Below are 25,871 nucleotides of genomic sequence, written 5' to 3'. Positions count from 1 at the left end.
GTTTATAAAGCCCAGGATCCCGTATGCTTTTTAACCGCTTTCTCAACCTGCTCTGCCATCTTCAATGATTTGTGCACATATACCTCTAGATCTCTCTGTTCCTTTACCTCTTTTAGAGTTGTGCCCTCTAGTTTATATTGTCTCTCCTTGTTCTTCCTACCGAAATGTATCACTTCGCATTTTTCTGCGTTAAATTTCACCTGCCATGTGTCCGCCCATGCCACCAGCCTGTCTATATCCTCTTGAAGTCTATCACTATCCTCCTCATTGTTTACTACCCTTCCAAGTTTTTTGTCATCTGCAAATTTTGAAATTGTGCCCTGTACACCTAAGTCCAAGTCATTAATATATATCAAGAAAAGCAGTGGTCCCAACATTGACCTCTGGGGAACACCACTGTACAGCTCCCTCCAGTCCGAAAAACAACCCATCACCACTACTCTCTGTTTCCTATCCCTTAGCCAATTCTGTATCCATGTTGCTACTGCCCCCTTTATTCCATGGGCTGCAATCTTGATGATAAGCCTACCATGCAGTACTTTATCAAACGCCTTTTGAAAGTCCATATACACCACATCAACTGCATTGCCCTCATCTATTTTCTCTATTACCTCATCAAAAAACTCTATCAGGTTAGTTAAACACGATTTGCCTTTAACAAATCCGTGCTGGCTTTCCCTAATCAATCAAGATTCATCTAAGTGACTGTTAATTCTATCCTGGATTATCGTTTCTAAAAGTTTCCCCATCACCGAGGTTAAATTGACTGGCCTGTAGTTGCTGGGTTTATCCTTACACCCTTTTTTGAACAAGGGTCTAACATTTGCAATTCTCCAGTCCTCTGGCACCACCCCCGTATCTATGGATGTTTGGAAGATTATGGCCAGTACCTCCACAATTTCTGCCCTTACTTCCCTCAACAATCTAGGATGCATCCCATCCGAACCGGGTGACTTATCTACTTTAAGTACAGCTAGCTTTTCAAGTACCTCCTCTTTATCAATTTTTAGCCCATCCAGTATCTCAACTATATCTTCCTTTACTGAGACTCTGGCAGCATCTTCTTCCTTGGTAAAGACAGATGCAAAGTACTCATTTAGTACCTCGGCCATCCCCTCTGCCTCCATGAGTAGATCTCCTTTATGGTCACTAATCGGCCCCACCCCTCCTCTTACCACCTGTTTACTGTTTACATGCCTGTAGAAGACTTTTGGATTCCCTTTTATGTTGGCCGCCAGTCTATTCTCATACTCTTTCTTTGCCCCTCTTATTTCCTTTTTCACTTCCCCTCTGAACTTTCTATATTCTGCCAGATTATTATTCACAGTGTTTGGGGAAGCAACTTCAATGCCTAGCCAATTAGTATTTCAATCATCTTATATTTCTGCTTTTTTAAAAAAAACTTGCGTGAATACACTTAACCCCGCACAATCGCCGTACCCTTGCCACTAATTCGATTACTCCTCCCCAGCCATTATCTCCGGCTGAATCTGACTGTTCACAACCTTGCGTCCTGTTTGAGCCCAAACTGAGCTTGTGGCCCCACATCCTCTGCATCACAAATTGGCTGTGAAACTCTTTGGAACGCCCTAAGGATGTGAAAGGCACTATATAAATTGAAATTCTTTCTTCTAATGGTAGCAAAATTTAAGTGAAAATCCCTAACATAGCACCATCTGCAGGTATAACATGTACTGCAGATAAATGTCGGCACTTTTATAATAGGATTTTCCATAGGACATGGTTGACATAAAAGTTTCATACATATTTTGAAATGAAATGGTGTTCACCTTCCTACCATTTTTAATACATAATAGATCTTCAATTTTACTTTTTATTTTTAAAAACCCAGGATATGCAGGAAAGCAATGTCTAGCACACTGAAGATTCAGGAGCGTTGGGGGAGGGGTCCTGGGATCTGGGAGCAGGGAAAGGTGTCACAGTGTTCAGCAGGTCTTGGGAACTGGGGACATTGAGGAGAGTGGCACAGTCTGGCAGCATGCGGGGAGGGGGGCTGGATTAGGTTGCATGGAGAGAAAGATGGTGCCCTGGAAAAAAAAATTGGGACCCCCATCAGCATCAGGAGAAGGCTTGACACTCTAGTCTAGAAAGTATCCCTTGCATTCATTGTTCAAAGGATGCATCAAAGAAATACATCAGAGGATTTGCTTCTCAATGCAATAAGATCATCCATATATATGTACCCTCTATCGCTGGGCCAGGGCACTGAGAAATTGTTGGGGGGGGGGTGGCGGGGGGGGACTGGGGAGAACAGTCACAAGGAGGTGGGGACATGATGTCCCTGAGCACTTTTCACCCAGATCAAGGCTACAATGTCTACAGCATCTTAATTGACTTGTGCGTGAACTCACCCAATCTTATTTATAAATTAGATTGTGTAACCGTAAAGGGAGACACACTTATGCTTTAGTATTACAATAATATATTGTGTTTTAAATTGCATAATGTTCCTGTCCTTAACAGTGAATCCTCCCGCCTTACCATAAGCAACCCTATTACTATAGTAACAATTCTACATGTAGTACAAGTTTTATATATCACACTTCAGTGCCCATCCTACAACCATATGCACATTTCTGTATCTCAAATTTCAGATATAGATTGATAAATATGCATATTAAAAAACAGAAAACTGTATGTGGGCAAGACAGGTGTGCACTGAATACATTGAGCTATAGCAGAAGAAATCAGACAAAAAGTAGAAAATGGTAAGCTAATGTTGCTGAAATTGAACTCTAGGAATAATGAGGGAGGGAAAGTGTGCTGAAGCTGCTCAGAAGAGACCATCCTGTCATATTTATACAATTCAGGTTTCAGTAAAACACTTGAATATTTGTTACCTTTTCTGTTTTTCACCTTTACAGGAAATAGTTTTCTACCGTGCGTGTACATCAACAGTCTTCCCAGAAGGCAAAGTGAATGTACAAAGTAAATATATTGCAATTCATGTCCTGTATAGTATGTCCTCCGATTACTGTCTTTAGATACAAAAGAAAAATTAGGACTACTGTAAAGCAATCTGTACACAAAGAAGGAGAATGAGTTTTCTCAATGTCATTAAGTTTGGAAAAAAATCCAGTTATAAAACAATCTTTTTACCAGCTTATGCTTTATCTCATGACTTAATAAATTTAAAACTATACATAATTATTAGATTGAGTCTTTTTTATTGCATTATTCTCAATATATGAGTATAGCTAACAAAGCTACTTACTTAGGTGATACAGCATGGTACATAAATTGTCAGTACCATCATCCTCTAAATTTTGCGAATCAAAGTAATCCAAGCACTGGTGAACAGATGCAGTTATCTGTACAAAAATATATATGAAAGTTTTAAGTTTTCCTATGACACTTCATTTTAACTTTACCACTTCAGTACTGAATGTTCCCTCTGTGGCTATCATAACACACACACTTATATTAAACTGTGATGAGGATATTTTCTTCTCTAATGCCAATTATAAAACAAAATTATACAAATATAACTGGAACCACATCACATTTCCTAATTCTGAACATTTTTTGAAGACAAAAAAAAGTGGATGTTTTTCCTATCTCAATGAAATCTTTCTAGAATATTTAAGGTGATAGTACCACACAAACATTTTCTAAATCAAGGCTCTTCCATCAGTTAAAGGGATGTCACTGATGCACTTATGTCATTACATTTCAAGTTTTCCCAGCAGTAGCTTGTGTGGGAGACAAATTGGGTCTCTAATTGGAAAAGAAAGTGCTGCAAAATGAGTCAATACTCTGCCTCCAGCTTTTTGAGAACGAAATGGAGTGATTCTTTATAAAATTGTATTTTAACATAGTTATTTTAATACTCCAATGAAAATAGGCCTTTTTTTTAAAAGAAGGTTTCATATTTCTACTTTCCAATTGATCACTATGTTAATCAGCAATCATGAATGCCAAACCTCTCTTCCCAATTACATTATATACATAACATACTAACAAAAGAAATTCTCCAAGGTACAGTTCCCATGACAATTCCCCCCTAAATACTCTTAAAAATAAAATTTGTAACACAATTAAAAAAACACAAACTTGCCCAAAAACATACCCATCCTATCTACCAAACGCTCCAACAACTTCCTCCTCACAAATGGCCGCTGCACCTTTGCAGCGTAATAAATAGATCATCCTCCCAAAGTTTATAGCCCAGCCTGCCCAGCTTAGCCCTGACATTCTAAGCCAAACCTCTACCACTCCCCTAAGCCATGTGGTTCCATCCCTATCACAAAGCATGCACGAAAAGCATAGTTGTACTGTGAGGCTGGTGTGACCTAACCAAGTAACCATATTACAACCTGCAGAAGCTATGGTGTGGTCCCAGGTCCTGGACGTCCATAATCTCTCCGTTCAATCCCTCAGCATTCCCACACTTTGGTGCTACCTCTTAGCCTCAATCCTGACCCAGCTACCTCCGGCTTCAAAACTTGCAGGCCCCGTTCGGATAGAAACCCTAAAACACCATCCTGCCCTCAAAACCAAACCTCCCCCTCTCCCTGACTCAAGCCCCATACTAGGTTCTTGTCATTGGTTCCCTTCCCTCATCTCCTCTCTCCCAGTTATAGAATCAGAGCATCATTACAATGCAGAAGGAAGCCATTCGGCCCATTGAGCCTGTACAATTGTTGGTCTAACAATTGTAATTAAGTACAATTTGAAGGTTTAATATTGAAATTAATAAGAAAGGAAGGAGAGAGAAAACAGGGAACTAAAGGCCAGTTAGCCTGACATCAGTAGTACGGAAAATGCTAGAATCTATTATTAATGACGTAGTAACAGGGCACTTAGAAAATCATAACATGATTAGCCAGAGTCAACACGGTTTTATGAAAGGGAAATCGTATTTGACAAATCTATTAGAGTTTTTTGAGGGTGTAACTAACAGGGTAGATAAGGGGGTACCAGCAAATTAACAATAATGAAGAAAATAATGGCACTAAAGAGTGACAAATCCCCAGGACCAGATAGTTTCCATCCCAGGATTTCAAAGGAACTAGGTGAGAAAATTGCAGAAGACCTAACAATAATCTTCCAACGTTCTCTCGATTCAGGAACTGTTCCTTTAGGTTGGAAAATTGCACGTCAATCCGCTATTTAAGAAAGGTGAGAGGGGGAAACCAGGGAATTACAGGCCAGTTAGCCTGTTGTCGGGAAATTACTAGAGTCTATAATTAAGGATAGAGTTTCTGAACACCTTGAAAATTTTCAGCTGATCAGAGAGAGCCAGCATGGATTTGTAAAGGGTAGGTCATGCTTGACCAACCTGTTTGAATTTTTTGATGTGGTGACGAAAGTAGTGGACAGGGGAATGTCTATGGATGTTGTTTATATAGACTTCCAGAAGGCATTCAATAAAGTCCCTCATAAGAGACTGTTAGCTAAAGTTGAAGCTCATGGAATTGAAGGCCAATTATTGATCTGGTTAGTAAATTGGCTGAATGACAGGAGACAGAGAGTAGGGATAACGGGCAGATACTCAAATTGGCGGGATGTGACTAGTGGTGTCCCACAGGGATCTGTGTTAGGGCCTCAACTATTTATTTATTAACGACTTAGATGACGGGATAAAGAACCATATTTCCAGGTTTGTCGACGACACAAAGATAGGCAGCATTGTAAGTAGTATAGATGGAAGCATAAAAATTCAAAGAGATATTAATAGATTAAGCAAAACTGAGGCGAATGGATTTCAATGTAGGCAAGTGTGAAGTGATCCACTTTGGACCTAAAAAGGATAGATCAAAGTACTTCTTAAAATGGTGAATAGCTCGAAACAGTGGAGGTACAAAGAGACTTGGAGGTCCATGTACATAAATCATTAAAATGTCATGAACAGGTGCAGAAAATAATCAAAAAGGTTAATGGAATGTCAGCCTTTATATCTCAAAGACTAGAATACGGGGGGGTGGGGGGGGGTAGAAGTTATGCTACAGCTATACAAAGCTCTGGTTAGACTGAGAATACCTACGAGGTGCCCCTCTAATGAAATGCATATGTAGTAAGCTTTCAGTAGCTCAATAAGATGCCTCCATAACAAAATGGCAGTATGGTAAACCAAGGGTTAATATAACTGGCCCATTTTGCTAGCTAGAATTAGAACAATGAGCTTTTCAAATGAGTTTATCCTTGATCATTCGTTTATGTTATTAATTTCCTGTATGAAAATGTATGCTTTATTATGAATCAAGCAAAGCGATATGATAAGCTGAATTCTGGGGTAAGCAGGTGTAGGGAGTGTTGTTTTGCAGCTACCTAATGAATGGATCCTTATTTCGGACAAGGTCGAAAAACATCCCAGGCCTGAGATAAGTGAGACTCCCTTTCCTGTGACCTACGTATGAACAGGTATCACCTGTGAGTGGTCGGTCATTATGTCAGTTAGTATGGCTTGCCCAGACTCAGCTTATGATTGGTTTTAACCCCTTGCTACTCATGTCCCTCCCCACTCTGAAAATGTATAATTGTGTGAACTTTGACTGTGTAATTTGCCTGTTCTATGAGATTGACCAGACTCTGTCAAGAGTTGAAATCAATTCTATAGATAGGGTCAGCTGCAGCTAATAAATTGTGTTAAAACTTTCAAGTGTATTCGCTTTCAGTTTTTGCTGAACCAGACTAAGAGTAAAGAATCCGGTATCGTCAAGACCACACCTAGAGTACTGTGTTCAGTTCTGGGCAGCGCACCTTAGGAAGGATATATTGGCCTTGGAGGGAATGCAGCGTAGATTTACTAGAATGATACCTGGACTCCAAGAGTTAAATTACGAGGGGAGATTACACAAACTAGGGTTGTATTCCCTGGAATTTAGAAGATTAAGGGGTGATTTGATCAAAGTTTTCAAGATATTATGGGGAATTGATAGAATAGCTAGAGAGAAACTACTTCTGCTGGTGGGGAGTCTAGGACCAGGGGATATAGCCTAAAAATTAGAGCCACGACTTTCAGGAGTGAAGTTAGGAAACATTTCTACACGCAAAGGGTGGTAGAAGTTTGGAACTCTCTTCTGCAAACAGCAGTTGATACTAGCTCAATTGTTAATTTTAAATCTGAAATTGATAGGTTTTTGTTAACCAAAGGTATTAAGGGATATGGGGCTAAGGCGGGTATATGGAGTTAGGTCACAGATCAGCCATGATCTCATTGAATGGAGGAACAGGCTCGAAGGGCTAAATGGACTACTCCTGTTCCGATGTTCCTATGATGTAGTATATTTGGATTTTCAAAAGGCATTTGATAAGGTGCCATACAAGAAGTTGTTACACAAGATTAGGGCTCATGGGATTGGGGGTCATATATTAGCATGGATTGAGGATTGGTTAACGGACAGAAAACAGAGTAGGAACAAACGGGTCATTTTTGGCTTAGCAGGTTGCAACTAGTGGGGTGCCGCAAGGATTAGTGCTTGGACCTCAGCTGTTTACAATATATATCAATGACTTAGATGAGGGGACTGAGTGTAATGTACCCAAGTTTGTTGATGATACAAAGCCAGGTGGGAAAGTAAGCAGTGAGGAGGATGCAAAGGGGCTGCACAGGGATATAGAATGGTTAAATGAGTGGGCAAGAAGATGGCAGATGGAGTATAATGTGGGGAAATGTGAAATTATCCACTTTGGTAGGAAGGACAGAAAAGCAGAATATTTTTATTGAGAGACTAAGAAATATTGGTAGTCAAAGGAATTTGGGTGTCATTTTACACGAATTACAGAAAGTTAACATGCAGGTACAGCAAGCAATTAGGAGGGCAAATGGTACGTTAGCCTTTATTGCACAGGGGTTGGAGTATAAGAGTAAGGAGGTCTTGCTGCAATTATATAGAGCTCTGGTGAGACCACACCTGGAGTACTGTGTACAGTTTTGGTCTCCTTACCTAAGGAAGGATATACCTGCCTTAATGGGAGTGCAACGAAGGTTCACTAGATTGATTCCTGGGATGAGAGAGTTGTCCCATGAGGAGAGATGGAGTAGAATGGGCCTATATTCTCTGGAGTTTAGAAGAATGAGAGGTGATCTTATTGAAACGTATAACAATCTTAGAGGGCTTTACAGGGTAGATGCTGAGCGGCTGTTTCCCCTGGCTGAAGAGTCTAGAACTAGGGTTCATAGGTTTCACTGGATTGGGGGTAATATTCTGGCATGGGTGGAGGATTGGTTATCTAACAGGAAGCAGAGAGTTGGGATAAATGGTTCATTCTCGGACTGGCAACCAGTAGCCAGTGGTGTTCCGCAGGGGTCGGTGCTGGGTCCCCAACTCTTTACAATCTATATTAACGATTTGGAGGAGGGGACCGAGTGTAACATATCAAAGTTTGCAGATGATACAAAGATGGGAGGGAAAGTAGAGAGTGAGGAGGACATAAAAAACCTACAAGGGGATATAGACAGGCTGGGTGAGTGGGCGGAGATTTGGCAGATACAATACAATATTGGAAAAATGTGAGGTTATGCACTTTGGCAGGAAAAATCAGAGAGCAAGTTATTATCTTAATGGCGAGAAACTGGAAAGTACTGCAGTACAAAGGGATCTGGGGGTCCTAGTGCAAGAAAATCAAAAAGTTAGTATGCAGGTGCAGCAGGTGATCAAGAAGGCCAACGGAATGTTGGCTTTTATTGCTAGGGGGATAGAATATAAAAACAGGGAGGTATTGCTGCAGGTATTGGTGAGACCGCACCTGGAATACTGCATACAGTTTTGGTGTCCATACTTAAGAAAAGACATACTTGCTCTCGAGGCAGTACAAAGAAGGTTCACTCGGTTAATCCCGGGGATGAGGGGGCAGACATATGAGGAGAGGTTGAGTAGATTGGGACTCTACTCATTGGAGTTCAGAAGAATGAGAGGCGATCTTATTGAAACATATAAGATTGTGAAGGGGCTTGATCGGGTGGATGCGGTAAGGATGTTCCCAAGGATGGGTGAAACTAGAACTAGGGGGCATAATCTTAGAATAAGGGGCTGCTCTTTCAAAACTGAGATGAGGAGAAACTTCTTCACTCAGAGGGTGGTGGGTCTGTGGAATTTGCTGCCCCAGGAAGCTGTGGAAGCTACATCATTAAATAAATTTAAAACAGAAATCGACAGTTTCCTAGAAGTAAAGGGAATTAGGGGTTACGGGGAGCGGGCAGGAAATTGGACATGAATTTAGATTTAAGGTTAGGATCAGATCAGCCATGATCTTATTGAATGGCAGAGCAGGCTCGAGGGGCCGATTGGCCTACTCCTGCTCCTATTTCTTATGTTCTTATAGACTCAAATTAAGACATCGGCCATTTAGGACCCAGATGAGGAAAAATTTCTTCACTCAGAGGGTTGTGAATCTTTGGAATTCTCTACCCCAGAGGGCTGTGGATTCTCAGTCGTTGAGTATATTCAAGGCTGAGATTGATAGATTTTTGGACACAAAGGGAATCAAAGGATATGGATATAGGGCAGGAAAGTGGAGTTGACATAGGAGATCAGCCATGAACGTATTAAATGGTGGAGCAAGCTCAAGGGGCCATATGGCCTACTCCTGCTCCTATATCTTATGTTCGTATTAAACAAAAAGAGGCTAGCGTCATTAAAGCTCCCTCTCACTCCATCTTACCTCCACGTTTGGCATTTGGTCCTCACTCTAATTACTTCCTGTTCCACCTTCAAACTTTTGGGGCCTACTGTGCTCCCTTCTCCATTTCAGGCCTCGCACTCTGATTCATATCCTCCCGTTATATCAAAGGCCTCATCCCTTCCAACACTGGAGCCTTCTCCATCCCCTCTTCACCATCAGAAAAAACAGTTTCACAACCCCAGCCTTCAGCACCACTCCCCATGCCCTAGTTTCTTCGTGAACCACATGTGCACCAGTACCAATGACGGTAACGATGTTGGATCCACAGCATTAACAGGAAGACCATCTGGGGCAAAACTGTAAGTCAGCATCCACCACTCCCTCCCCAGCCAGATCCCAGTATCCTCTGTACCCCATTCTACTCCTTTCCCAGACCAGGTCCCAATTTCCTGCCAGTTTCTCTTACATCCATGCATGTTACAGCACAGTCGCCCTAGACAGAAAGAAAGTATGTCAGTGGAAGACAAAGAGACACCATTTTTATTCTGATTTATGAGCAATGCCATAGGAGGTATATTTGCATAATTATGGTTAGTCCCTCTGCTATTTCCTCACAACTTCCTGCAGTATACTGGGGTGCATATCAGCTAGAGCAGGAGACTTATCAATATTTAGTGCTCTCAGCCCCTTAAGAACTATTTCCTTATTACGCATATGTCTATTGCTTACTCTTCTATTTCCACATCCACAAGCCTTTGAAGGCTCCCTTCACTTCCCTCTGTAAATACTAAAGCAAATTATTCCTTAAACAACTCTCCCATTTCTTTATCTACCATTATAATCTCATCATACTCATTTTTGAGTGGCCTCACTCCCTCCATAATGCTTCTCTCTTTCATGTAAAAACAGCTGTTATTGCCTTTTATTTTTTTTGAACATTCCCTCTTGATTCTCCTGGTCCTTTTGTAGATTACATAATTTCTCAAAATTTTCTATTCCAATGACTGTTATGTGTATCACTATGGCTGCAGCCATTCCCTAGTTTCCATGCGCATTTTAGAGCTCTACACTTGCTGAAAAACTGCTGTGATTGTCCTGACACAAGGGACAATTGGTGGAATACTAAAACAGAAAGTTATTGGAGGCTAGCTTTGGTTTTAGTTTATGTCTCATTTACTGGAAGTGCTTGGGAGAAGGCTCATGAATATTCTTATTACGAGTCTCCCTTGGAGCATGCCTGTATGTTTAGAGAGTTAGCATTGCCCAACCTAATACAATGGGTCCCCTTTTACTTGTTTAATTTTCTTGTTTATAAAATAAACCAATTTAATACTCTGTTCATTGCATAAATCCAATAAAAAATACAGAAAAAAGACAGTAATCTTGTCTGACAGAAGAACAAGGACCAGCTGAATGTATACCTGGAATAGTTGTAATTTATATCAGATGCGAGAAGAAATCCAATTCTTAATTCTGGAACACTTACCAAGGACTTGTATTTATTTTCAAGAAGTCTTAGAACCACTGTTCTGCTGTAGTAACCGTGCTATGAAATGGGAACAAATTGTATTAATCTCCTGAAAGGTCTTATAACTGATCCTATAGAAACCAATTTACTTTAAGACAATGTTACTTGCTATGAATTATTTTATGTAAATAATTTTTTACATATGAGAAATCATTAGTGAAAGACAACTTTGGGTTATCAACAATGATAGACACATTTGACTTCCATTGCTCCCAGCAACTCTGATCCACAAAATTACTTCCTATTACATATTAATTCACAACTGGACTATGACAATTTAATTATGATTTCTCCTAATATTCACATTTGCAATGCAAATTGTGATTTATACTTAATATACATTCTAGCTTCACCTACATAATCTGATTTTACGCATTAACACTTTGCTGTAAAAGATCATTTTGTTTCCGAACAACTAAACACTATTGGTTGCTGAAATACAGTTGCAAGAAGCTGCTGAGCGTATGTATCTATGTGTATGTGTAAGTTTGCACATAGATGTTGGACATGTTAGTTAAAGGCTTCTAATGTCAGGAGACTTAGTTAAAGGCTTCTAGTGCAGGGACTAAAGTAAATCATCTGAGATCTGAGTTTAAATCCAGCCCAGTATAATAGGATGAAAAAGTCCATTTTCTGCAAACTAGAAAGCTTCAATGTCAAATAAATTTGAGAAGCTTCAAACCGTACCTTATTAGGTGTGAATTTGCAGCACAAAACTAAATGGCTGAGATCTGGTACTCTCACTCAGATTGCCCACAAGAGATAGGAGCCAGAGTAGGCCATTCGGCCCCTCGAGCTGCTCCGCCATTCAATGAGATCATGGCTGATCTGATTTTTACCTCAACTCCACTTTCCCGCCATTTCCCCATATCCTTTGACGCCCTTGCTGATCAAAAATTTGTCTAACTCAGCCTTGAATGTAATCAATGGGCCCGATATTACCAGGGCAGCGGGTTCGCGGCGGCGGGGGGGGGGGGGGGCGCGATTGGGCACGTGGGTAACGCGCCCGGTGAAATCAGTCTGCCCCGAACGCAATCGCAGGCTGATTGGATCCACTTACCTCTTGTTCCGGGTTCCCCGCTGCTAAGCTGCGCGGCGGGCAGACTGTGCATGCGCAGTAAGGTCTGTCAGCTGGAGGAGCTCTATTTAAAGGGGCAGTCCTCCACTGACAGATGCTGTGACAAATAGGAAAAATTACAGCATGGAGCAGCCCAGGGGGAAGGCTGCTCCCAGTTTAATGATGCCTCACTCCAGCTCTTATTGGATGGGGTGAGGAGGAGGGGAACACAGAGATCTTCCCACCGGCGGGCGGGAGGAAGCGGCCTGCCTCTGCCACCAAGAAGGCCTGGCTCGAGGTGGCAGAGGAGGTCACCTGCACCACCAACATATCGCCCACCTGCATACAGTGCAGGAGGCGCTGCAATGACCTAAGTAGGTCAGCCAAAGTGAGTACACCTACTCATTCCCCTACACTCCGTCTGCCACATCACCGCCCCCTCCCCACATCTCCATCTGCACTGCCAACACTACTCTGTCACATCACCCCTCATACGCACTCAAACCTCATCCTCATCTTACCTGCACTTACTCACCTCGCCAGTACCACTCAACCCAATCCTCATACAATCTCATGGCTCTATCTCATACTCACCCTCTCATGCATCTCTTTCACAATCAGCCTCACTCAACCTGCCACTACCTGTGCTGCAGCCACAGGGCATGCATCACATATGTGCAGTAGGAAGCGTAAGGCAAACATGTCGTGAGCATGAAGGGGATGCACAAGGGTGTTTGAGGGTTTATCATGGTTTTTACTTGTACTTAATTTCTGATCAACTCACATCACACATTATATTGGCACCACTACTGCCACGTCTTTGCGAATCTTGTCTGGTTTGTGCAATAAGGCCCTTTCCTGAGGATCACAATGAAGACCCACAACTGATACCACCCATTGTGTCACTGCAGAGTGGGTGTAGGTGTATTTGCAGGGCTCTTTTGTGCGGACGACTGAGAGACGTCGGCGATGTCCCCGGTGGCACCCTGGAAGGATGCGGAGGAGAAGTTGTTGACAGCGATAGGTAAGAAGATGGTGCTCAGGCCAGCCGGGAGCAGCTCGGCATGAAGGAGGCTGCAGATGTCCACGACTACATGTCGAGTGACTCTGAGATTCCGTGTGCACTACTGCTCAGAGAGGTCCAGGAAGCTGAGCCTCGGTCTGTGGACCCTGTGGCGAGGGTAGTGCCCTCTGCGACGCATCTCTCTCTGCCGTTGCCCTCCCTCCTGCTGTGCAGGTGGATGTGTCACAGCACTGTGTCGTGAAGCTCCACGTGTCAGAGGTGGACGGCGTGGCCGGTGAGGCTGGTGATGCAGTTCGCCCTCCGAGGAGGTCATGACTGCAGCTACGGCGGCCCCCATCCAGAAGATGTACATCTGAGGGGGTCTGCAAGGTAGGTACATGTGTCTGGACACCGGGGTAAGTGTGCAAGTTGGTGAATTTAATTGTTAGGAGGAGGGTGGTGGAGGCCAAACTTTATCCAAAGTGACAGAGTGGCCTCCTGCAATGAGTGAGGGTCTCCCCCCCACAACCTGTCAAATGGCCCTTTGCAGCTGCCACAGGCTGATGGCTGCAACACATCCATTTGAACTGGGAGTGTTTCCCCCAGTACGGGAAACAGTCCCAGTTGTTTGTAAAATCACAACCCTCCTAAAATATCTCCTTAATTAGGTCTGTAAACGACCTGAAATACTAAATAAATAGCTTAATTGGCACCCCGCCGGCTTTAATTACTGCGGGAGTCCCACATGCGGGGGCTGCACGCGCATGTCAGTGCGTCTGTGGGAAACCCGGAAGTGGGCAGATTGGAGCCAGGCTCCCGACCCGCCCCGGGAATCCCTGATTTTCGCAGCCCCCCCCACCAGGAACGCACCCGATCGCGGGTGCTAAAATAGAGCCCAAGGAGTCTGCAAAGGGATATAGATAGGTTAAGTGAGTGGGCAAAAATTTGGTAGATGGCGGATAATGTGGGAAAATGTGAATTTGTCCACATTGGCAGGAGGAATAGAAAAGCAGTATATTATTTAAATGGAGAGAGATTGCAGAACTCTGAGGTACAGAGGGATCTGGGTTCCCAAATACATGAATCACAAAAAGTTAGTATGCAGGTACAGCAAGTGATTGGGAAGGCAAATGGAATGTTGTCATTTATTGCAAGGGGAATGGAACATAAAAGTAGAGATGTTTTGCTACAGTTGTACAGGGCATTGGTGAGGCCACACCTAGAATACTGTGTGCAGTATTTTGGTGTCCTTATTTAAGAAAGGACATAATTGCTTTGGAGGCGGTTCAGAGAAGGTTCACTCGACTGATTCCTGGGATGAGGGGGTTATCTTATGAGGAAAGGTTGGACAAGTTGAGCCTGTATACACTGGAGGTTAGAAGAATGAGAGGTGATTTATTGAAACATATAAGATCCTGAGAGGACTAGAAGGGGTAGATGCTGAGGGGATATTTCCCCTTGTGGGAAAGACTAGAACTAGGGGCCACAGTTTAAAAATAAGGGGTCTCCCATTTAAGACGGAGATGAGGAGAAATTTTTACTCTGAGGGTCGTGAGTCTGTGGAACTCCCTTCCCCAGAGAGCGGTGGAGGCAGGGTCTTTGAATATTTTTAAGGCTGAGTTAGATAGATTCCTGATTAACAAGGGAGTCAAAGGTTATAGTAGATAGACAAGAAAGTAGGGTTGAGGTCACAATCAGATCAGCCATGATCTTATCCAATGGCAGAGCAAGCTCGAGGGGCCGAATAGCCTGCTCTTGCTCTTAATTCATATGTTTGTAGGACACTTAGATCCCTCTGTACCGCAGCATTTTGTAGTATTTCTCCATTCAAATAATATTTTGCTTTTTTATTTTTCCTCCCAAAGTGGATGACTTCACATTTTCCCACATTATATTCCATCTGCCAAATTTTTGCCCATTCGCTTAACCTGTCAATAAATATCCCTTTGCAGATACTTTGTGTCCTCCTCACAACTTGCTTTTCCACCTGTCTTTGTATCATCAGCAAATTTGGCCACAATACGCTCTGTTCCTTTATCCAAGTCATTGATATATATTGTAAATAGTTGAGGCCCCAGCACTGAGCCCTGCAGCACCCCACTAGCTACAGATTGCCATTTTGAAAATGACCCTTTTATCCTGACTCTTTGTTTTCTGTTAGTTAGCCAATCCTCTATCCATGCCAGTATATTACCCCCAACACCATGAGCTCTTATCTTGTGTAGTAACCTTTTATGTCGCACCTTTCCGAATGCCTTTTGGAAATCCAAATATACTGCATCCATTGGTTCCCCTTTAACTACCCAGCCCGTTACTTCCTCAAAGAACTCTAACAAATTTGTCAGACACGATTTCCCCCTTCGTAAAATAATGCTGACTCTCCCTGATTGTATTATGAGTCTCCAAATGTCCTGCTACTACTTCCTTAATAATGGATTCTAGCATTTTCCCAATGACAGATGTTAGGCTAACTGGTCTATAGTTACCTGCTTTTTGTCTCACTCCCTTCTTGAATAGGGGTGTTACGTTTGCGATTTTCCAATCCGCTGGGGCCTTTCCAGAATCAAGTGAATTCTGGAAGACTACAACCAATGCATCCCACTATCTCTGTAGACACTTCCTTTAAGACCCTTGGATGCAAGCCATCAGGTCCAGGGGACTTGTCAGCCTTGAGACCCATTAGTTTACCTAGTACTTTTTCTCTAGTGATAGTGGTTGTTTTTAGTTCTTCCCTCCCTTTTGCCCCTTGATTATCTACTATTAGTATGTTATTAGTATCTTCTACTGTGAAAACAGATACAAAATATCTGTTCAATTCCTCTGCCATTTCCTTCTTATTATTTCACTAGTCTCATCCTCTAATGTTTACTTTAGCTACTCTCTTCCTTTTTATATTGTTTAGACTGTCCATAAGGATGACTGACACAGGAAACTGAAATGCCACACTGGAGAATCAGTGGAGAGGAAGCAATATCATACATCTAATGTATGAATTCCAAGGTCTGGAAATAACTGAAACGGGCTCAGAATGTCAAAAGTCTTCTGTTTACCATCACAGACAATGTTTACCTTGATGGAAACAAATTTCAACTCAGTTTTTGATGCCAAAGTAACTTTATATGGACTGAGGTACAAACACTATGGGCTCTATTTTAGCACCCGCGATCGGGTGCGTTCCTGGCGGGGGGGCTCCGAAAATCGGGGATTCCCGGGGCGGGTCGGGAGCCCGGCTCCAACCCGCCCACTTCCGGGTTTCCCACAGACGCGCTGACATGCGCGCGCAGCCCCCGCATGTGGGACTCCCGCCGGCAATTAAAGCCGGCGGGGTGCCACTTAAAGTATTTATTTAGGTATTTCAGGTCGTTTACTGACCTGATTAAAGTGATATTTTAGGAGGGTTAGGATTTTACAAACAACTGGGACTGTTTCCCGTACTGGGGGAAACACTCCCAGTTCAAATGAACGTGTTGCAGCCATCAGCCTGTGGCAGCTGCATAGGTCCATTTGATAGGTGGGGGGAGGACGGGTGGGAGGAGACCCTCACTCATTGCAGGAGGCCAATCTGTCACTTTGGACAAAGTTTGGCCTCCACCACCCTCCTCCTAACAATAAAGTTCACCAACTTGCACACTTACCCCGGTGTCCAGACACATGTACCTACCTTGCGGACCCCCTCAGATGTACATTATCCAGATAGGGGCCGCCGTAGCTGCAGTCATGACCTCCTCGGAGGGTGAACAGCATCACCAGCCTCGCCGACCACGCTGTCCACCACTGACACGTGGAGCTCCACAACACAGTGCTGTGACACATCCACCTGCACAGCAGGAGGGAGGGCAACGGCAGAGAGAGATGCGTCGCAGAGGGCACTACCCTCGCTACAGGGTCCACAAACCGAGGCTCAGCTTCCTGGACCTCTCTGAGCAGCAGTGCACACGGAGGCACAGAGTCACTCGACATGTAGTCGTGGACATCTGCAGCCTCCTTCATGCTGCTCCTGGCTGGCCCGAGCACCATCTTCTTACCTGTCGCTGTCAAAGTCACCACTGCCCTCAACAACTTCTCCTCCGCATCCTTCCTGGTTGCCACCGGGGACATTGCCGACGTCTCTCAGTCGTCTGCACAAAAGAGCCCTGCAAATACACCTACACCCACTCTGCAGTGACACAATGGGAGGCATCAGTTGTGGGTCTTCATTGTGATCCTCAGGAAAGGGCCTTATTGCACAAACCAGACAAGATACGCAAAGACGTGGCAGTAGTGGTGCCAATATAATATGTAATGTGAGCTGATCAGAAATTAAATATAAGTAAAAACCATGACAAACCCTCAAACACCCTTGTGCATCCCCTTCATGCTCACGACACGTTTGCCTTATGCTGCCTACTGCACATATGTGATGCATGCCCTGTGGCTGCAGCACAGGTAGTGGCAGGTTGGGTGTGGCTGACCGTGAAAGAGATGCATGAGAGGGTGAGTATGAGATAGAGCCATGAGATTGTATGAGGATTGGGTTGAGTGGTAGTGGCGGGATGAGTACTGGCGAGGTGAGTAAGTGCAGATAAGATGAGGATGACCTTTGAGTGGGTGTGAGGGGTGATGTGACAGAGTAGTGTTGGCAGTGCAGAAGGAGATGTGGGGTGGGGGCGGTGATGTGGCAGACGAAATGTAGGGGAATGAGTAAGTGTACTCACTTTGGCTGACCTAATGAGGTCATTGCAGCGCCTCCTGCACTGTATGCAGGTGGGCGATATGTTGGTGGTGCAGGTGACCTCCTCTGCCACCTCGAGCCAAGCCTTCTTGGTGGCAGAGGCAGGCCACTTCCTCCCACCCACCGGGGGGAAGATCTCTGTCCTCCCCCTCCTCCTCACCCCATCCAATGATACCTGGAGTGAGGCATCATTAACCTGGGAGCAGCCTTCCCCCTGGGCTGCTCAATGCTGTAATTTTTCCTATTTCTTGCAGGATCAGTCAGTGGAGGACTGCCCCTTTAAATAGAGCTCCTCCAGCTGACAGACCTTACTGCACGTGCGCAGTCCGCCCGACGCACAGCTCAGCAGTGGGGAACCCGGAACAAGAGGTAAGTGGATCCAATTCGCCTGCGATTGCGCGCGAAGCAGACTGATTTCACCGGGCGCGTTACCCACATGCCCAATCACCCCCCACCCCGCGCGAACCCGCCGCCCTGGTAATATCGGGCCCTATATATTGGAAAATTTCTATCCACAGTGCAACTGCAATAACAAAAACTATAACTTCAATTTGTGTAGAACCTTTAACGTAAAAATGTCCCGAGGTGCTTCGTAGATTGGCACTGAAAATGGATGCCAAGCTGTGAAGAAAGAGGTATTTGGGAATATGGCTGAAGAGATGTGTTTTGACAAGTGTTTTAAAGGTGTAGAGAAAGCAGAAGAGGTGGAGAGGTCTATGAGATGGTCCTAAAGAACAGAACCTATACAGCTGAAGGGTCTATCTCCAATGGTGGGGCAGAGGGATGGGGAAGGAAAAGGTTGGAATCAAAGCAGCAAAACATTCGGGAATAGTTACAGGACTGGTGGAACTTGCAGAAATACGGTGGGGCAAAAATGTGAGAAGGAATAAGTAGACTAAAATGCGTATTTTACATTTAAAATGTTGGAGGACATGAAGACAATGAAGATGAGGGGTGAATTGGGGCAAGACAGGGCATAACAGGGCAATTTTGGACAATTATGGAGGGAGGAGGATGGGAGTTTTGCAAGGAGAGCACTGGAATAACTGAATCTGGAAATGATAAAAGCAAGAATAGGAGCTTCAGCAGCAGAGGTGAGAAGATTAATTCTTCAAAAAATAAGTGTTAGTTATTTTTAGTGAGCTTTGACTTCACCAAGGGAGTGTGTCAGTGCTGAGGAATGAAACATTTCTTATTTCTGAACCAGGGTCAACATTAAAGCTGATTAAAAACTTCCATGACACTGCCCGAACAATGAGCCAAATTCCCAACCAAAGTACAACACTCCATACTTCACCATTGTAACAATTCTATTTTCTGCAGCAGCTAGTCTTATGACATCTTGGCATGAGATTCAAAATAGAGACTCAAGTGAAAGGCAACTTTTTCATTATGGGCGTGTGTCCATTAAGAACAAGGCCGAGGCTGCCGAAACTCAATTCATGTAGGATTCTTGTATCCCAAGTTTCATCCCAGCAGGATGGGTTCCAACCTGATCCCAGAGTTGAATGAACAATATTCTAATCACTGCAACATCCAGTAACTTTAATAATTCCTAAAGATAAGCTTTCTTGACAAACTACTTAAAGTATTAATTAGCTGATAGCTGGGTGTGATATTTTTCATTAAAAAGTGGCCTTTTTGAAAGTAGTGCCTTTGTTTTAATTGACTAAATGTGTGTGCTGATTGTTGTCTTGAGTGGATTTAAGTAAATTCCATAAGCAAAAGCAGTCAGGCTGCAAGAGGTCAGTAGAGAAGGCAGTGAGGAAACACTATATGATCTAAGAATTGCAATTAGGCACTGAAGTTTAGTTAACTTAAAACTATTTTCAGTCATTTGAGTTTCTGAGTCCTTTGAGTCACTTATTGTGGCAGGACAGTGGAAAACAGTGTTGTTCAGAACTTGTGGGAATTTCTGGAAACCAAGAGTGTCCAGGAGAAGCGCAGATATAAGAAGTGTCTGCAGTTGGACTTGCTCCTTTGTGGCCATCCGTATCCGCATTTCGGCTGCTGCTCTGGACCCGAGCCCATGACTACCATCTTCTTTTTTCCTCTTGGCTCCTATCAGGCCCTTGTCTCCTCTCTCCTCCTCTTCATGTATCCATACCGCTTTTCATTTTTCCCCATCAAGGTATTTCCCGCCCCCCCCCACCCCCATCCCTCACCCAACCCATCTCTAGCCTTCTGCCTTCCTACTGTCTTGCTACTATCCCAGTCTTAAATTCCCCCTTGAATAAGCCGAAAGCTACCCTCTGTGCCTTTCTTGACATTCTCTGAAGAGAATTTCTTCCCTAAACCTCGCCAGCTCCCTTGCCTCCTTTAAGCCCCTCCCTTAAAACCCAATTCTTTGACTAAGCTTTTGTCATCCTCCTAATATCTCTTTCTTTGGCTTGTGTCCATTTTGTTTCCTTAATGCTTCTGTGAAGCACCTTGATACATTTTCCTATGTTAAAACTGTTACTTAAATGCAAGTTGTTGTTGCTGTTGATGAAGAACTCAAAAGGTGGTGAGTTTCAGGAACAGTTGGAAACAGTCCACATTATACGGAAGGAGAAAGGGCTCCTGAAACGCACATTGCAGGAGATGGCCGCCCCACAGGAGAAAACTAAAGGGGAGTCAGAAGGTGTCAACGTTGCAGTATTAATATCCGCTTGTGACCAGCATTAGAAATAAAGTCAGGCACCAAGAAGCAGTGATTATAATGGAGAAAAAAAACAAGGCAGATACAGGGAGGTGGGTGACCATTTGTTAGGAGAAAAAAAGGACTCAGAGCAGAAGCTTCCGAAACTCCTGGGAGTTTGAAGTTGTCTGACAGGTACACTGTGCTGGTTATCTATTGTAAACAATTTTACAACACCAAGTTATAGTCCAGCAATTTTATTTTAAATTCACAAGCTTTCGGAGGCTACCTCCTTCCTCAGGTGAACGATGTGGAAAACATCGTTCACCTGAGGAAGGAGGGAAGGAGGTAGCCTCCGAAAGCTTGTGAATTTAAAATAAAATTGCTGGACTATAACTTGGTGTTGTAAAATTGTTTACAATTGTCAACCCCAGTCCATCACCGGCATCTCCACATCCTGGTTATCTATGACACAGAAGAGGATGGTGAATCACAAGGAAAATCACAAGGTACCATCAAGTAAATCATTATCCGAAGGAAGAAGTGATAGTATAGAGAAAAAACAAGTGGTGGATAAAGGAATTGATAAGTTTTTCAGCAGCAGGAGTCCAGAGTAGACTTTTGCCTCCCAGGTGCCAGGGTAACAGCCAATGGAGAAGATTCTGGAAAGGGTGAGTGAGCAGCCTGAAGTCATGGTTCACGCTGGAACATACAATATAAAGAAGAACAGGACAAAGGTCTGGGCCACAGGAAAGATCTACAGACGGGATCGGTTTCAACTAAACTAAACATTTACTAATGTTTTGCACAGATGCTAATTAGAGCAGTGGAGAGGAGCTAATCTTAAAGTATATAAGGGATTAAGAAGTATAGGAAACTCAAAAGGGAATTATGGAGAGACATGTTAGGCAGGTAGGACAGAGGTTAAGGAGAGAATTAGTGAAGGAAATAATAAGAAAAATAGAAAGGAAAAGGATATGCAGGAGTCAGAAGGTGTCAGTGTTGAATATTTATAGGTGAATGTGCACAGTATTAGAAATAAAGACAAGCATTCAGAAGCACTAATTAGAATGGAAAGACAATGTTAAGAGAGACTAAATATTCCATTTTTAGGAAAGATAGAAAAGAAAAAAGGCATGGTCTTATTACAATTACAGACATAGTTACACACATAGAACGGTAAGTTTTCATTAATTGATGGTGTGCAGACTAAATCTGTTTGGAGAGAGGTAAGAAATAAAAAAGGATGTATTACCATATTATTAGTACAGTATAGAACACAGAATAGTGCAAAAGAAAATCGAGAATGAGATTTGTACGCAATTTATAGAGGTTTGCAGTGGTAACAGAGTTGTAAATGTCTTAATAGTAGATTGAGATATAAAAAATTGTGATTAAAATTGGGAGGGGTTCTTAAAATGCATCCAAAAAGGAGGGTGCAGTACTAGATCTAGTTCTGGGTAATAAAGCAGGAAAAGTAAGTGACCTGAACTCCAGACAGCACTTGGGAAATAGTGACTAAAACCTAATTAGGCTTGCATTGAAAATGGATAAAAAGAGCAGTCCAAGATAAAGGTATTGGACTGGAAATGAGCTAATTTCAGCAGCTAGACTCAGGAGTATTACTAGAATAACAAAGGAGAAATTAGAAGTTTTTTCTCATACTGGTTATTAGAACATGGAATGCTTTACCACATGTAGCTTTTTGGGTAAGTATTTGAAAAGGAAGAATATAAAAGGATACAGGAAAAGAGCAGAAAAATGAGATTATGGTAGACTGCTCTGGTTGACAAGAAAGCACCTGGGTTGAATGGCCTCACTTGTGTGTGTAAATTACATGATTCTGTTGATTTGTCAACATTGCACAATAGTATTAAAAAAAAATTCTACTATATTGTTTTAAGGTTTACTATCTGCTATCCTTATGGTTCTTCTATACTCATTATTATTACCATCCACTTCTTGAACCAGGAGGCTTTTATATCCAACAATGCCAGGAAATAGACAGGCTCCAGTACGTGGTCTGAGGTATCGGCTCTGAGAGTCCGTTCATGAGTTGCTGACAGCAATGACAGAGTGCTCTCCACTATCTCCTCCATAAACCTTTAGAAAATTGAAAATCAAAGATTTACAACTACTATTAACACTGTGACAAATTCTTAGCTGTGACTCTCAGACATGCAATACAGTATTATTTTTTAAGGTGACAAGCTAAGCAACATATTTTGCTTTTGCAGGAAAAGCTCCACAAGTAGAGTATTTCAAAGTTTTTCATCGGTCAAAATTTTTGTGATTTGAATTTTTTCAGATATATGTGATTAAGTATTCTGCTACCCAGCATGATAAGCCACACAATGATTAAAACTTTAGTGATAACGGATAGCGTTTTAAGTTATTTCTAATCCATAAAATCTCAACAGGTTTAAAAATATACTTCTCTGGATGGCGTATCCAAAAGGATGGAACTTCTTTCTGAAACTCATTAAGGAGGCGAAACTGTAAACAATATTAAGGATTTTAAATTAAAAAAAAGGCTGACAATAAATTAATTACTTGTGCAAAATACAAAGATTACAATGTGCATCAACAAGCATTAAGGCTACCTTTTTAAGTAACCGTACAATATCAGGACTTGTTATATCCAAGCCAGCCAAAAGATTGGGAATTGGACTTTGCTGGGAAGTAAAGCAGGACTCCAAATGCTTAGCTACAAGAAAACAGATGTAACATTAACAGATAATATAAAAACAGCACTACAATGTGTTATTTGAGGCAAATTATTAAAATTAAATATATAATATATACACAAGTAAATAAATAGTTAGAAATTCCAAATTTTCATTAAATTAGGAAATTAAGAATGAGAAGCGAAATCAGGCAGAACCAAGAAAGGCCACTAAAGTGGACTGTGTAAATGGGCTTAAGAAGCAATTAGGTAAGTTGCTGGAGATAGAAGGGATTAAGTGATATGGTGAAAAGGAGGGTAGATGAGACTCATCCATCTAAAAGAAAAGGTCTTGTTAGGCTTAATGACCTTTTCCTGTTCCTAAAATTTAGCAATTTCAGCTGGAATGCATCACACAAGTCAAAAAAACAGGCTGGTACCTGGATATAATGGGTCCAGGCCAGCAATGCCAGTATACATGCGTACCCCTGCTGGAGGGGAGGGGCAGACGTTTCACACGTTGGGAGTTTCTACGTCCTGAGGAAGAAAGGGATCTTCGTAGCTTTGGAGGCCATTACGCCAAGTGAGAAGACATGAACCAGCCTCTTCAGTGGCGCAAGTTAGGACTACCATGGGGATCCAGGCCAGGGCAGAGGCCTGGACTCTTGAAGACTTTTTTGATTGCTTAATGTGGTCACATGCTAATTAGGTGTCCTTCCCCTGACCCAGTATAGCCTGATGGGGTTAGCACTGGAGGGCATCGGCGGGCACAATCCTGGTATAAGTGCCAGGATCGTGTCCCTGTGGAATTTTGGGGCTTTTATGTTATGTGATACTTGGTGCAAGTCCAAAATAAAACTCGCTAGAATGATACTGGGAATAAGGGATTATAGTTATAAAGAAAGGATTAAAATATTGATAATTATACAAAAATGGTAGCGAAAGGAAGCTACGTTAGTACCCTGTAGCTGGATGAACAGGAGGTGCTTATTGGCAATTGAACCTTTTGTTTAGCTCGGTACAAAAGGTTCCTGCCAGCAACTTATTATAAACTCAATTAATTTATAAGGAAAGCTAATCCTATACAAAGTTAAGTTCTTTTCTGTCACAATTATCCTACAAGAATGACCCATAACATCAACTATTATAAATGAATACCTAAGGGACTGTCCATAATTGTCAACATCACTACAAATCATTTTTTTCTTACTCCCACCCTAACAAAACAAAACATACATACAAGATATATAATGAAAATGCTATAAGTGGACAGGTTCAGTAATTCACAAGCAAGATACAGTTAGTCATTTTGCCACTCAGTTGATACACAAATTGTATTGCATATCTACATATTATATATTTTGTTTCTATAGTATGTTACTTAAGTAATTAAAATGAAAACTCTCAAGAATTATTTTAAATATGACCATGTTCTGCTATTGGCCACTGTGAAGTTTTCTTCTCGCTATCTCTTCCTGTCTCCACACCCCCCCGCACCCCCCCCCCACACCCCACCCCCCCCCCCCGCCCCACTCCTCCTCCCCATAGTGCAAGTTAAAACAGGGCAGATTTTCTGGCCAATGCTTGGACGGAAAATTGGGCAAGCTCCCTACCAAGTATACAATCTGCCTCGCCCAATTAACATTAGGCAATCCAATATGCCCAGGAATATCTGCCCCATAATCACAAAGAAATGCAAGACACTTTGCTCCATGTAGTGTAATATAAAAATGCTAATTATATTTTTATGTAAGTTTTTTCCCCTCCCACTATTAGTCGCAAGTTGTTTTTGTTGCCGAATTTTCATTCATTTTAATTTCCTTCTCCTGCTTAAACCAAAACTTGCCTATTTGTCTATTAAATTACAGAATCATAAAAATTTCAGCAAAGGTAGATTATGAGCAGTGAGAGGTCAGAACCACCTTTAGGAAGATGAAGCAAGATCAGAGTTGTGTTCATCTGTAATGGTGCACAATTACAGAAAAATTATAACAAATTGCTTTTCCTTTGGTTAAAGTCTGTTGCCAATTATAGTTCATCTTGGCAAATGACTATCAAATCCAGTGCTCTCCTAATATCAGTGAGGTTATCCTCAGGGTCTGGACAGAATACTATACCAAGTTGACGTCTGGCTCAATGGACCATAGTAAAGAGCCATCGGCATAGAGGTTGGAAAAGTCAGTGGAGTACGCAACACAGGTTGAAAGCCTTAATGAACCAATTCAATGGAAGCAGACTCTGCACTGCATCACCGAGCCAATGGTAGAGCAGCAAATGTAGACAGTTTACATTATGAGTTACTAAAAGTTGTTCTGAATGGGGGAGGGGGAAAGAGCGCAACAATAATTATCTTGGGGAAGAGTGCCAGGAACTACACCTGCCTTTTTGCAACTGCTGAATAGGGTTCTGTTTGAGACATGCATACTCATGATATCGTCAGCATTCCAGAATCCAGTTGTGGTTTCTGTCCACAAAAAAAGACCTTAGTAGCCCAAAATTTACTGAGGAATCTTACTGATATCAGTAGCTCTTAAGGTGGCTCTTTGGGTTGTTGCCGCATGCATATCAGATACTCTGAAGGCTCATGGAGTAATCAGAAAGGAAATGCCTAAATTTTGCTCATGAAGAATGTGTAGGACAGGTTGTGGTCTTATACATGATAACAAAGCATCATTAGGGTCAGGGGAAACCTACTTACA

At 42.5% G+C, this 25,871-nt stretch overlaps 1 protein-coding gene across 4 annotated transcripts in view; it reads right to left on the bottom strand.

Moving 5' to 3' along the window:
* tbc1d32 (TBC1 domain family, member 32) overlaps positions 1-25,871 on the bottom strand; it is a 252,709-nt gene that overhangs the window by 157,718 nt on the left and 69,120 nt on the right. For all 4 annotated transcript variants that reach the window (XR_010962915.1, XM_067984665.1, XM_067984664.1 and 1 more), the window contains exons 8-13: positions 23,111-23,214; positions 22,942-23,003; positions 22,460-22,610; positions 11,075-11,134; positions 3,236-3,332; positions 2,862-2,999 (exon numbers count right to left, since the gene is read on the bottom strand). Coding sequence is in view for 3 of the 4 variants with exons in the window: in XM_067984665.1 (XP_067840766.1) it covers positions 2,862-2,999; positions 3,236-3,332; positions 11,075-11,134; positions 22,460-22,610; positions 22,942-23,003; positions 23,111-23,214 (612 nt within the window). In the remaining variant the exon portion in view is untranslated. The remainder of the gene's footprint in view (positions 1-2,861; positions 3,000-3,235; positions 3,333-11,074; positions 11,135-22,459; positions 22,611-22,941; positions 23,004-23,110; positions 23,215-25,871) is intronic.

Source organism: Heptranchias perlo, chromosome 5, assembly GCF_035084215.1.
Source record: "Heptranchias perlo isolate sHepPer1 chromosome 5, sHepPer1.hap1, whole genome shotgun sequence".
Classification (NCBI taxonomy): domain Eukaryota; kingdom Metazoa; phylum Chordata; class Chondrichthyes; order Hexanchiformes; family Hexanchidae; genus Heptranchias; species Heptranchias perlo.
This window is presented reverse-complemented; position numbering and strand designations above follow the sequence as displayed.